This window comes from Schistosoma haematobium, chromosome 6 (genome assembly GCF_000699445.3).
Source record: "Schistosoma haematobium chromosome 6, whole genome shotgun sequence".
NCBI lineage: Eukaryota > Metazoa > Platyhelminthes > Trematoda > Strigeidida > Schistosomatidae > Schistosoma > Schistosoma haematobium.
This window is the reverse complement of record NC_067201.1, coordinates 13,740,025-13,753,924: the sequence shown is the minus strand read 5'-3', so window position 1 is coordinate 13,753,924 and position 13,900 is coordinate 13,740,025. Positions and strand designations below refer to the sequence as shown.

Below are 13,900 nucleotides of genomic sequence, written 5' to 3'. Positions count from 1 at the left end.
AAGATACTCGTGAATGGATAACGCAGAACGTCGGCACATTTTTAAAAAGATTTGGGATACCATCAGGTCCTAAACATTGGGATGAATTAAGTGACTGGAGACATTTTCGGACATCAGTTTCAGTGAAACTAGGAACACAACTATTTTTCAAACCTGTGGATAAAGAGAGCATGACATCAGGTGGCTGACTTGTTTCAAGCACAAACATTTAGCTGGTTATCGCTTCTAATGTGCATGTCACCTGTAAGTTCTTTAAAGAGTTTCCACATACTTGGAGAGTTTTTACAAGATAGGGGTTTCTGAGTAAAAAAAAGAGTTGATTCGTTTAATCTCTAGGTTAATTAGACCGTTTAGCTTACGAACTCCAATAGTTTTTCTCCTTGCACATTCTTTCTTATACCTTCTGTAGTCGTTTTACTTGTGGAGATGTAAGTCGATCAAAACTTTTAAAAGGCGTTCAGTGGGATAACAAATATCAAAACGGAATTTAAGATAACAAGTGATGACATCAGTAGTGATTTCCAGTGAGTCATCTGTAAACAATTCCCAGTTAGTCGTACGAAACATGTTTTTCAGATTTTGAATATTTTCTTCTGGGTAATTCCTATATTTGACTTTCTTGGTCTGATGTAAGAGTGTACTCTTATCATGCTTTCCATATACTGTAGGTAGAACACAAATTATACAGTGATCTGAGCTAGACAATGGAGCACGTTTACGAGTCATATATGTACCCACACCATCAATGAAAACGAAGTCCAAATGAGCATCCAAACGAGTAGAAAAATCTACTACGTTTTGGTGATCTAGTGACGTAAGGAAGCTACAGTTACATGAATTGAAATCCTTAGGCAAAACAGTAGGTGACAAAATTATACACGGGGCAAGATACTGAAAGAACTCGGATATGTGTCTAGTCAAGGTCTTACCTATATATCCTTATCTGAATCAAAAGGACGGATGTATATATACCCATGATTTGTATACTCAGTTATTTAGTTAGTCAATTTAAGCTTCTTAATTATGTCTCATTCTTCTCACTTGCGTCGGTGGTAGGGAAAGTGTATATGAGGCGTACCTAACTGAATCGGACGATTATGGGACGGAACAGCGTCTGCAGTCTTGAAAGGATCTAATATTACAACTATTAGCACTGAAGAACTTTAGTAGTAACCGACATTTTCGTAAGACTGACATATTTATACTAGCAGATCACGGAGTGAGAAACAACCATTATCTCCTAATATTCTCTCTGAATCTTACAAGAGTTCAGTGCCACGATGTGAAATAGCATTGTTGTAATATCTTTCTCTAATACTGAAAGTACACGTATACATGACTTACTCAAATGCACGCTGAACAGTTGAGTATGATTTCTCGTCAAAATGTTCACAGCTTCTTTGTAATTCTGAATCTAATTTCTCATCAATACGTAATTCTGATGCTTTCAACTTGCTATGTATGGATCTTTGAGAAACAGAGACAATAACAAAAGACAGTGATAAATATAAAGAAATTAAGAAGGTTTGTGGAAATGAAGCTTGATATTTAATCAAACATTAGATATTGGTATGACGGCAAAATAAAATTATTTACGTTTGTCAATGTTTGCTACTATTATATGATTACATGACCAGTGACTGAGTTGGGAATATTAGCAGTAAACTAAATACTCGACCGATACGCTAGACACATATTGGATCACGTTATAACAGATGCACGATTTAAGACCAGAATAAGAGAATCAGAGTAACGATTGAACAGTAATTTATTTAACACAATTACAAGCAGTCTACACTCAATGAGTTCAGAGTAGGAATCACTAGCTGGAAGGATATCACACATTAAATAGCCAGTGAGTTGAATGTCTATTAGTTTAAACTTACTGACTAATCACATCCTAATTTCACTAAATATATTTCAGAAATTCAAAACTAACGATGTAATTTGTATACAGATTAGGAGTTGAATTCCGAGAACTATTTCTATAGCACACTTAACAAAATATTAATTAACTTCTACATACTTGTTGTTCACTATTTAACGAACTTGATATAGTGGTTAACTTTTAGGGAGAAACACTCCGTTTGATCAAAAAGGCCTTGGTCTTATTAGCACTTAACAAGAATTAAACTCGGACAGTAGATGAAATGTGTATTGCAATTTGGTACAGTAATGGAAACTTATATCATTATTTGAAAGAATCCCTTAATTCTTAATATTTAGAACTGCATTCGACCAGTCTTTGTTAATGTATGGAATGTCCAAAAGTGATGTCTCTTGTTAGTTATGGATGAATAGGTGGAATACATGAAACTGCGAAGGCTATTCTACGGTTGATTACATATGTGTATTTACTAAATATATTTTTATATTGACCTAATTGTAAGCTTTTATTTGACTCAATATCTATTTATATACGTCATACTGTCCATCAATTACACTTAATTGTTTATTAACCCATTACTCAGTTTTCTACTACAAATTGTCTAGCTATTTACAGACTGTCCTTTGTTATTATCAATGAATTCTGGTCATCTAATCCACATATATTATCATTCGAGTTGTGAGTAATAAAATATACGAATTGAATCGACTTGGTTTTATCGTTTTCTAATTAAGCACGTTGAGGACAGAAGTCTCGCAGGCCAACCAGCGTCAGTATCAGTTCGTCAGTCAATCAGCTAAAATGTAAGACCAGGCACATATATGCATCGGTCCAGGTTGCTATACATCATTAGCACAACCAGATGAACACCAAATTCATAGAAGTGGTTAATTCAATGGTGGTAATATATAAAAGAAAGATTGTATATAAGGATATACTACATGAAGCGGCGTCAGTATACTTAATCGACAAGACAGGTACAGAGAAGGTCACTAGTGTTACTTGACAAGCGAATTTGTTAATATTGTAGTTGATAAATAAGTGATTTTAATAAGTGAGTATACAGAAGTGAGGAATTCTCCTCAATATATTGACGGTCAAAAATTCTCATTATATTCTTCAATAGTGGCTAGCGAAATATTCAAAACCTGAAGTGCGAATATATGTAGTTGATGAGACCAAAAAGGGACAAAATGCTTAACTGGATTTTCACTCTTAGCCACTATCCAAAATTATAAATATAAACGATCGAATAGTGGCATTTCAATTATTTTATGTTATATAAGTGGTTCAGTTTAGACATATAATGCAACGGTACACCATTCAACTATATTTATGAACTGTACTGCCTTGAATGGCAAAAAATAAACAATTAAGCTGTTACTAATGTGATAAAAACTATTTGCAATGAGGTTAGACCAATTTTTATTTATTTATGTTCTCAATAAACTTCATACATGAAATACAATGTTCCATTCCATGTTTACATAGGTTTGCTTTTTATTTAGAAAACAAAATTTTTTCAAAACCATTTACATAATTAGCGGCTTTGTGAATTTTGCTGGTTCTAAAAAGGTTCTCTTTTATACTAGAGCGAGAAATGGAACAATCATTAAAATCATAGGGAAATGGATAATTTATTATTCCACATTGGATTTCCAAATGAACAAACGTCATTAAATTGTATCAGAGCTGTGAAAACAAACTGTGGACCTTGTGTTGAACAATTTACTTCTCATAAGATGAGAATTCAATCGTTAACTAGTTTTCAAATTCATTGTATCCAAATTAAAAAAGTGCTTACCTGCCTACAGTACAAAGTCAAGCAAACTACAAATATACGTCTGAAGTCAAGTGAGTGATATATTATTGTATATAATGGTATTTCAGTAAGAAAGCTAGGGGCGGCCAGACCAAAACATGGTACAAGTCCATGAAGTCACTGACAAGTGGTTTGAGTCATGTCGGTAGGTGTAGACTACCTGGTTGGGGACCGCGAGATGATAGCAACCGATGGTTAGAGACCCTGAATGACATGGCTCAAAATCGTTTGCAATGGCGCAGGTGCATACACTCTTTGTGTTCTCCCAAATTTTGATCTCCTTATTCCTCCTTGTTTCTTTTTTTTTCTCTTCCCAAATTTATTTCACTGTATTATACTCTTTAAGTAACATTTCCAAACTCTAATTTTCCCGATAACTGCTTATACTCTTATTACCTCTACCACTACGGGATTTGAATCGACAACTGTATCTCTGTGCTAATGTGGTGTGGCAACTCGAACTGATGTACGTACGTACGAAGTTCTACGTTGTTACTGACTGACTGACTGATATCTATAAATCTTAATAACAAAAACTCATCCAGCATTTTCTAAATACGACTAGTTATTCAATACATTCTAGCCACCACAAACTGAGCATAACTGAGATATAGGAAACATTCATGATGTTATACATATACATTGTGAAAAATCTAATTCTACAACTTACTCAATACACCGGTATGAACGGAAATCTTCCAAAAGGACAAGACTTTCACGATGTAGTTGAATAGCATCATAAAAGTCACCTTGCTATAAAAAAAACAAATAGAACAAATGACTTTCTAAGGAATAAAATGACACAGCTTAGTCATAAGTTTGGGACTATTAAGTATTACATGCTAACGACCCCACCAGAAATTGGAGCCCAAAACGATCAGGGCCCATAACAACCACTTTATATATGAACCATTGAATTCTTGATTTGATCCTCTGTTATGAGACCTCTGGCATGCACTGTCGAAGAATTCTACACAAGAGCAAAACAGTTGTTCAGTGCTGCTTGGTTCTCAGTGACTCCATAACTAAAAACAGACATGATGTAAATCTCCAAAAACAACCAATGATAAGATGTATCATCGTTTCCGATCAAGATAACTATTACGTTGTATAAGGTTAAATGGTATTTTACTGATTAAATAACGGAAGTTAATTGACTAATAGAACTTCAGTGAATCAAATGAAGCGCATCACAATAATCCATTTTTCTAATCAAAATTACTTTCAAGAGTTTTGCAACATGATAAAACAAACATCCATGCAATTGTTATTGATATTGCGAACCAACCTAAGCTAGATATACAATGAAAACCAAGAAGCACTAGATATTTGTACGAGAGTTTTCAGCAGTGAGTGACTCAAGACCTTCGGTCTCGCTCTTGAACGGTTAACCACTGGAACACTGAGTCGATATATAAAACCGATATTGTCTAACTTCAATCAATTGCAACCATAATTCATTGTTTTCAGTGGGTAATTGCCTCATACCCGGTACGTTTGAGCTTTTATAGAGTTGGATACTAGGACGAACCAATTGTCCAGAGCTTCCTGGTTTTCAATGAAAGTCGAATTTAGGTTGGTTCGTGATATCAACAACATTAAGTAATCTCCACAAAAACTTCATAATGATATATAAAATTAATCCGTTTTTCATACCAAGGATGTTACATCAAATTTCTTCAATACTTTGTAAATGAAGAGAAATGTTTCCAAATAACGTTAAATTTTAAAAATAAGGTAAGCTTTGCTATCAGATGGATATTATTACTTCTACAGAAAAAAAAACATTTTTGAAGATAAAGACCAACTATTGGTTGAACCTGAGCATCCAATGCTTACAATAACGGTTTTAATTGATCATGTAGACACTCCTATCAGTTCATAACTTTTGAATTTTAAGTAAATTCAAAAGAGTGGTAATATGAATAAACTTTTATTTCAAAACTAATTTAGGCAAACAAAATATATGAACCAAACAGATCGTTGAAGCATTTGGAACTGTCGTAATCACGTGAACTACTGCTGATAATTGAAAATGGGAAAACCGCTGAAACTTTCAAAATATCCTCAGAAGATTTATTACATCCTCTAAATAAGTTGATAGTTGTAGTAATGACAAACTACTATAACCCGTGAAACGGATAGTGTAAGGATACAAAGACAGTATATGAAGATTTATTTGACCAAAAATAATAAATCAAACTGATGTTTGGATATACTCATTATATATATATATATATATATATATATATATATATATATATATATATATATATATATATATATGCCGCTCTCTATAACCCAACTAGTTCTAAACTTTAACTAAGACAAGGAGAGAAAAGGCGCGAAACGTGAGACCTTCACTCTGGGATTAATGTAAGCACAGAAAATTGAGGGTATTAATCGAATTGTGTAACCTTCGTCTTCTGAAACATCTTGGCAACATACTTAATATGGTAACAGTTTGGGCAATTAACTAAACAAAAATATAACAGGTATTTCTTCATTTTTTTAGATATTTTTGAGAAGTTCCTATTCAATGCAAATTGGATACAAAAAACGTTTTCTGGGCTTCTAGAGACTTGGTTTTGGACTATCCAACATAAATGAATACGTAATTGATATGATTAATGGACGAAATCTAACACTGTCTGCCTAACTTTGAGAACTAATGATAATTAGTTAGCTTCCTAAATTGAAATGGGTTAAGTGATGCTCGAACCGACAACCCAAAAGTTGGGATCTGAGTGCACAAATCGCTTCACAAGAAGACACAGCACACTACTACTTCTATATTAATAATTATAATAATAATAATAAAATAATAGTAATAAACGTGTTGGAAAACATTAAACATTAAAATAGAAATACGATTACAAATCCTACTTTAATGAGTGTATCAAGCCGGTGAACATTATTTTGTAAATTACGCAATCGAAATAAAATGTTTAGTGTTTGTTTCAGCCTTAATTGTCTACGGTGATTACGTAAAACAATTAATCGTGATAAGACCAATGTTTTGTCAGCTTGTTTTAATGAGCTATCATAAAATGAAAAGAGAAAGAATACTAGAATCAAAGATAAACAAGTAAACAAAAGTATCAAAACAATTCATGATATGTTTCATCAATTAATTGAAAGGACTTAATATCAAAATATATTTTTCTGTTTACTAGTGACTAGAATTATTGTCCTTGCCTAATTTCTGCTTCATTTTGATAAAAACACTTATATTTGGCCTGCAATACTTGCATATTAAACAAACGATTGAGCCAGTCTAATATACAAACGGTATTATTGTGAGCTCGATAGTGAGAGTTGACCGTGCACAACACCTCAACAATTTCATTAAAATTGTGAGCCGATATAAGTTAGACCACCATTGAAAGTCTGGAAGCGCTCGTCCTAGTATGAGATGACTCATTGGTGCACATCTATGAATCCGCAACCTGGAAATGAACAGAGGGTCTTTGATCTTGCGCACAAACACTTAACCTTTAAACCATTAAAACGATATCCAGCGGTGTTATTATCTAATTCCAATCAATCCCTGACATTATACTTCAAAAATTAGTCGCACTAACACAGGAAGAAAATAAAATGTAGGAAAACTTGATATACAAGCAGAACAACCTGAAATGATGCAACTCAGTATGTGTAGTAATGAAGGCATGACTTTGAAGCACATGGAAAATTAGTGAACTGTATGTAGTGTGACAACGAATCGGTAAAATCCAAAGGTTATGAGAAAAATTAGATAAGAGAAACGGCACTCGTGCTTATCGTTGTTACTAGTAAAATTTTAACTTTAATAATGAAAATTGAGTGACCCCGTGATCATCTTATCACTATCATAGTTAATGACTAACTAATCCTACTGATCAAATAGCTTTAACAGTTATGAAAGAACTAATCAGCATTATTACTTAATATTTTACTGATTTCATCTTAACACACGCCTAATTCACTATAATTGTTCCGAAATCATTAGTCTACAAAATTAGAGATGTGCATGAATCCATATCCCAATTGTCATTAAGGACTGAAGCCACTTAATATTCAACTAATTGAGTTAGATTATGACAGTTCTTGTGCCCACTAATGGCTAATTTCAAGATGCAGCTCCTGAAGTTCTAGTGAAAAACCATGCCTAGTGGGATTCAGTTATGTCGGGTAAGAGGAAGTTATCCATCACAGGTAATAGATGAGGGCTGGGTAATATTGTAAATTTACTGAAAGTAAATATTAACATCGTTGGATCCCGGCTAATTGGTCATAAAGTTAGGTGTTTACACGCGAGACCGAAGGTTTGAGTTCGAATCCCAGACACGCGGTTGTGGATGTGCACTGGTGAAGAGTTCCATACTAAAACGTGATTCCAGAATTTCAATGATGCTCTAACTAAGATCAGTTCGTGATTTAAATGATGAAAGTTATTTTTCTTATTCTGAGTATAAAGATTAGGAATATTCTACAGTTAACTGTGATGTTATCACTTAAGCAACAAAGCTTTCAGCGTTGATTAAATTTAATCGGTTAATTCTGAGAAGTAGCCATTAAATTATAATGGTTACGTGTTAAATATAACACTGAATGGTTGGAGGCAATCAGACAATAATAGGACAAAGCTAAATTGGTTACCATTTAAGTTATGGAATAAAAGGATGTAAACCTATTTCAAGAACTTCGTTGAATGAAACTTATTTTTTTTAAAACTGGTGAACGGATTATGGCTACATATATTACTACTACTATGTAATTATGAGCTACCTTTCTGAAATGGCTTAGTGGATAGTTTATTTATGAAGTGGCCAAAATGAAGACATGATATCAGTGAATGTAGCCATTGGCTGTTGGACTGAATCATGTTGATAGTTTTGTACTTCAAGTGTGAGATCCAGAACAAAAAATATAATCTGTAGTTAGAGACGACAGATTACGTCATTCAAAATTCGTAGCACCAGTACAGTTGAACTTATATTCTTTATCGTCCTTTAAGTCTGGAGCTTAATATAAAGTTAAACCGTTCGTTCTTTGATCCTGTTCGTTTCTTTAGAACCAGAGTTCATATGTTTAAATGTTAGGGATGCAGAGGAATATACCAATCATTATCATGTTAAGTCTAATGATGTCCTTGGACTTAAAATGGACATTCCCTATTGGCCATTATTTATTTCACTCGTTAAATATTGTACAGATGTTGTCTTCTATTTTTATGGTACGATGTAGTCTGTTTGGTTGGTATATAAACAGAGTATGTTTGAAATATAACGATTCATATCTCAGAGGCTATGACTTGTGTTCTGGACTCAACTGGCTGGGATAGACAGCGAAGCAGGGCCAATCAGGACTCTAGGTCGTTCGTTACGTATTTTCTGTCGCCGAATCGGTCAATAAAACGCTGCTCCATCCATAAACTGCAATCCACACGTTACAACATTAAATTCGCATTAATGTAGGCCGTAGTACATCTCTTCCTTTACTTTCTCTAGATAATTTGCTTTATTACTGTGTTCATGTAAAGTATGGTGACACTTTGGATTGGCATATATTTGTAACAGTTTCTACTTCCTCGTCTATTGGTGACTCTAATATATGTATCACTTAAATCCAATCACCTAATAAGAAGTTAAGAAATGAATCACAAACAACTCTAATTTCTGAAATACTAATACATATTCCTTGCTTAAAAAAGAAGGCATTTACTTTCTAATTTCTCGACACATGCACAATGTTTCCCAGTTATCTGATTGTAATGATAAAACACCTTTCAATTCCGCTTCATATTGTGGATGCTTTTCTAGAACCAATTCAGAAACACGTCTAGATACAGCTTTATTTTGACGATCCAACGCTAAAAGACGTAATTTTAATTTGGATAATTCACGACAATTTGGTCCAGCAATATTCTGTGAAATGAAAAGATTTTGGTGTATTTACAGGAAAACTCAGTTTTTTAAATCACATATAAACGTTTAAATTGGCTAAAATTAAGTGAGGATCTGCTCGACCGCGTTTAAATACATTACTGTGTATACTGAATATCTTGAATTATTCTTGCGGAGAATTATATTTGTAGTGTATAATTATTAAATGTCTAGATTATATCTCTATATTTCTTTCATTATGAGCATTTGTAGGACCTACTAACTGTTGTTATCACCTTGCATTATTCCTTAATTATATCAAATTAACAAATCATATTTTGCTTCATTCTCTCATATATAACTTGATTGTACGTAAGGTGTGATTCTCAGTTTGGAGTATCTTGAGGTCTGATAATTTATGTATAAAAACCTATAAATCTTTACTGTTTTCTCTTACTCGAATTCTAGGCTAAGAGTAGAAGAAACAGGTATCCTGGAACAATATGAATTAAGATTGTTCCAGTCTTAGCTCAAATTTGATAGTGTCAGTTAAAATGAATATTTGGTTATAATGTATGACTTTAGTGTGTAGATAAAAACTGAATGGTGCATCTCTCTTTGTAGTGAACAAGAACACCGGTTGGGAACAATCGAATGTATTTGACAACAAACTACAGAACTTGTTAATAAAATCTAACAATCATATAGTAAATGCTTAATTTACAAAATGTCCATCAATTGTCTCAAAATGACTCAGACTCATTGTTCTTGCATTTTCATACAAATTGCATTCTGTTTCCATTCTTTACTGTTCGATCCTCTTGTCTCTCTGCTGCCAGACCTTCTGTTCACGACTAACTACTTATGTTGATATAAGTTGCACACACCACATCTTAATTGATGTCGAGTAATTCTTTAATTCATATCAGTTTTGAATACAGAGTTGTGTATACTCAATAGTTGACTTCGAACATTACTTTTGAAGGATAAGATAAATCTTAATAATTATTAGTTATTATTCTACTGTTAACTTATTTACCAAGTACAAATTCGGATACTGAGCTTCAAATCACACTTTTATTATGAGGGCTAGTGACACTACTACCAGATTGTTCTTGAGGAAGTAGGTGAAGTCGGATTCGATCCTGTGGTTTAGTGTCTGAAAGTCGATAACGTCTTAACCACTGAGCTACCACTCCTCAATCTTAATAACAAAATAAAAATGTCAAGAATTAATCAATGCTTCTTATATATAGTTGCCCTTATTACTTATTCAACGTTATGAATTTTGTAGGTATGATGGTGAAGAACAATGAATGAAAAATGAAAATTGAAGTGTAACTGTAACCAGAAAGTGAGAGAGAGAAATGAGCACATGTTTGACAAAAACGAAAAGCAGTATATCCAAATTTGCACAGGACAGGTTAATAAAAAACGTAAGAATAAAGATTTGTCTTGAATGAGCTCAATATGTGGAATGTAAACATTCTGCCTTAGACTATAACGTTCCGACCAACATTATAACTATCAATATTACTAGTCTTTCAAATCTTAAATAGGTAAATTGTTATTTCCTTGCCATATACGATTACCGTGAATACGACTGCCAAATTTAGATACGCGGACTTATACGACCAACAAATGACCCGAATAAACAGCCTGGAGTCTCGATTGTTTCGCTCTCCTTGCCTGTTAAGTTCAGAACACAAATCTCAGCCTCTGCGATAAGAATCATATATTCCAAATATACTTGAGTTATATACAAGCCAAGCAGACCACATCACACCAGAAATAGAAGATAGCATTTGTAAAAGATCAAACCAAAACGTGGTTGTGGTTGTAATAGACCGTAATTAATAAACTGGCCATAACTTAAGAATTGGAAACAACATTGCTTGCATAAATATACATGTGTTATTCTAATTTAAACAAGGGGACCTAATAGCAATTCAAAGAATAATTATTATTAATAGTATTGAACAAATTTTCAAAAACTAACTAGTATATTATTTAACCAAATGATTTATTCAGTTAAATGATTGGTTTCTAGAGATTACATATGGAGCTTAGACTTCAGCGAAACATACGTAACATTTAAGGTTCAGCTATTTTAAACACTAATGAAGTGCAAATGACAGTTACTTTCATACTTTTATTATCTAAGGAAAGATAATTTCGGATTAGAAGTAACCTAGAATTCATAAAAACAATGGAGATTACATTACTGCTTTCATGATCAATTCAATAAACGATAAAGATCAACTATAGTTGGTTTTCTTTTAGTCCACTTTAAATAATGGCGGGATTTGATAGTTAAAGCAACAAGCTTTGAATTACTGAATTACAGCTTCAAAATCCCCTTGACTACTCCAGTTTAAGCAACCACTAAGTATCACTGCTTTTCTCTCCTACTGACTTGATGGATGAATCCTTAACTCATTAAACAGTGGATGACCTACAAAATCGATTTGATCTTGTTGCATATGTCATGTGATCATGTTATTATTTAGACAAAAAAAACATTTGATCTTCTAGTTGGTGATCTTGTGTCTTTAATATTAATTCAACTGGGTTCTTACGTCAGTTATTCCGTCTGATGATCAGCTATTACTTAATCACATAGTATTAATGTATCTTATATATTAATTGGGATTCTATTCACTCATTATAACAACTAAAAATCTCATTCACTTATCAAATTTCCATATCATTAACAATTTGAGATGAGATTAATATACAAGTCTCAGTTCGGTTGATATCTAGTTCAGATTATAACACTCATTTACAAATAAAGTGTGGCCCAAAACTGATTGGATTAAGCCTACACTAGAAAACTGATTAATAGATTTGAGGGTTTCATTAACTGATGAAAAACTAACCTAAATAGAACTTCAAATTCATGCATATCGTGAAATGAATCGATGTCAGTGTTTTCTTTTACAACGGGGACAGTATTTACATGTAGATCAATGCTAGTGAACCGGTAACTGCAAAAACACCGGTCAGTATAAGCAGTATTGCTCAAAAAGTGCTCAGTATAAAACCCCATGTGAATTACTAATTGATCAGAAATAAATAATCATTATTTTCATTCCTTTCATTATTATTATTATTACTACTAATTCCGTTCACAACCGTGAGTAGTATTGGTCCAATTTTCAGTGACCTGAAGTTAGTAAATATCTACGTAAATGAAAATTTAGATTTTTTAAATCCTGTCGTGTGAAACTGAAATATTTTTTGTGGGATAAATATATACAATTAAAGTATACTGTTAAGAAAAGCCAACCCCGTAAAATAGAATAACACAGAGATTATTCAGCAGTCATTAAGATTTAAAATAAGGATTCAAAAAAAGTTGTTAGTATAAGGAGTCTGAGGAGATCGTTGAATTTTATAGTTAACATAAATAACTAGCTTTAGCTAGATAACCAATGAAAACCAGGAAGTATTGGACAGATGTTTAGTTCTGATATTGAACTCCTGTGTTTGTGCATTTACATCAGTGATTAGTAAAGGTTCAGCTATGTCAAATGTGAAGCAGTTACTCATCAATGTAATTTGAAGATGGTTGTACAAAATTGTAAGCCGACTGAAGTTAGAAATAACTCAGTAGCCTGAAGCTTACGTACTCGCCGCGAGAGACCCGAAGAATGTTTCAGGACCAATCCCTGGTAGTATAACGGATGTCGACTGCTAAGGAGTCTCATATTAGAACGAATCAGCCGTCTATTGCTTCAGGGTTTTCAATAGTTATCTAATTAAGGTCAATTCATGATACCAACTATAAAAATCTTCGAAAAATAATTGCCCCATCCTTTATGATTTTAGAATATTGTATAAATAATCTTAATTTGTAATCGATTTGATTAGTCCTGATAACAAGAATCGCATGCATGTGATAATTACTTGAACTAGACTCAATATGAAAGCAAAATGTAGGAAGATGTTTATTATCCGACATAGAATCGGTGTCCATTTAACTTGTTTGGTTTAATAGGCATTTAGCAAAGAAAAAATTAGAAATTTCGAAAGAGAGTGAGACGATATACAATATCAAATTTAGTAAATATTTAGCATATTTTAATGTCTGTAGACACATATTTTAGAAAAATGATTATATCTATTACATGCTGTTAAGAGTATCAACTATATGATCCTCCAAAAATCTAAATACGTTTAGATAAGCACAAGTAATGTAACTCAGTTGACAAATACAGATTCAAATACTAGATATTTAGCCGCGCTATCTGTGTGAGAACTAGTAGTGTTGTAGCTACCATACGGTTTAACCTGAAGGAAACTGAAGAGGATTCGAAAACA

General features: G+C 33.0%; 1 protein-coding gene across 1 annotated transcript in view; it reads right to left on the bottom strand.

Moving 5' to 3' along the window:
- BUB3_5 (mitotic spindle checkpoint protein Bub3) overlaps window positions 1–13,900 on the bottom strand; it is a 73,772-nt gene that overhangs the window by 43,668 nt on the left and 16,204 nt on the right. Inside the window, exons 4-7 of the mRNA XM_051216899.1 lie at window positions 9,417–9,619; window positions 6,597–6,750; window positions 4,381–4,463; window positions 1,345–1,467 (exon numbers count right to left, since the gene is read on the bottom strand). Coding sequence (XP_051065530.1) covers window positions 1,345–1,467; window positions 4,381–4,463; window positions 6,597–6,750; window positions 9,417–9,619 — 563 coding nt within the window. The remainder of the gene's footprint in view (window positions 1–1,344; window positions 1,468–4,380; window positions 4,464–6,596; window positions 6,751–9,416; window positions 9,620–13,900) is intronic.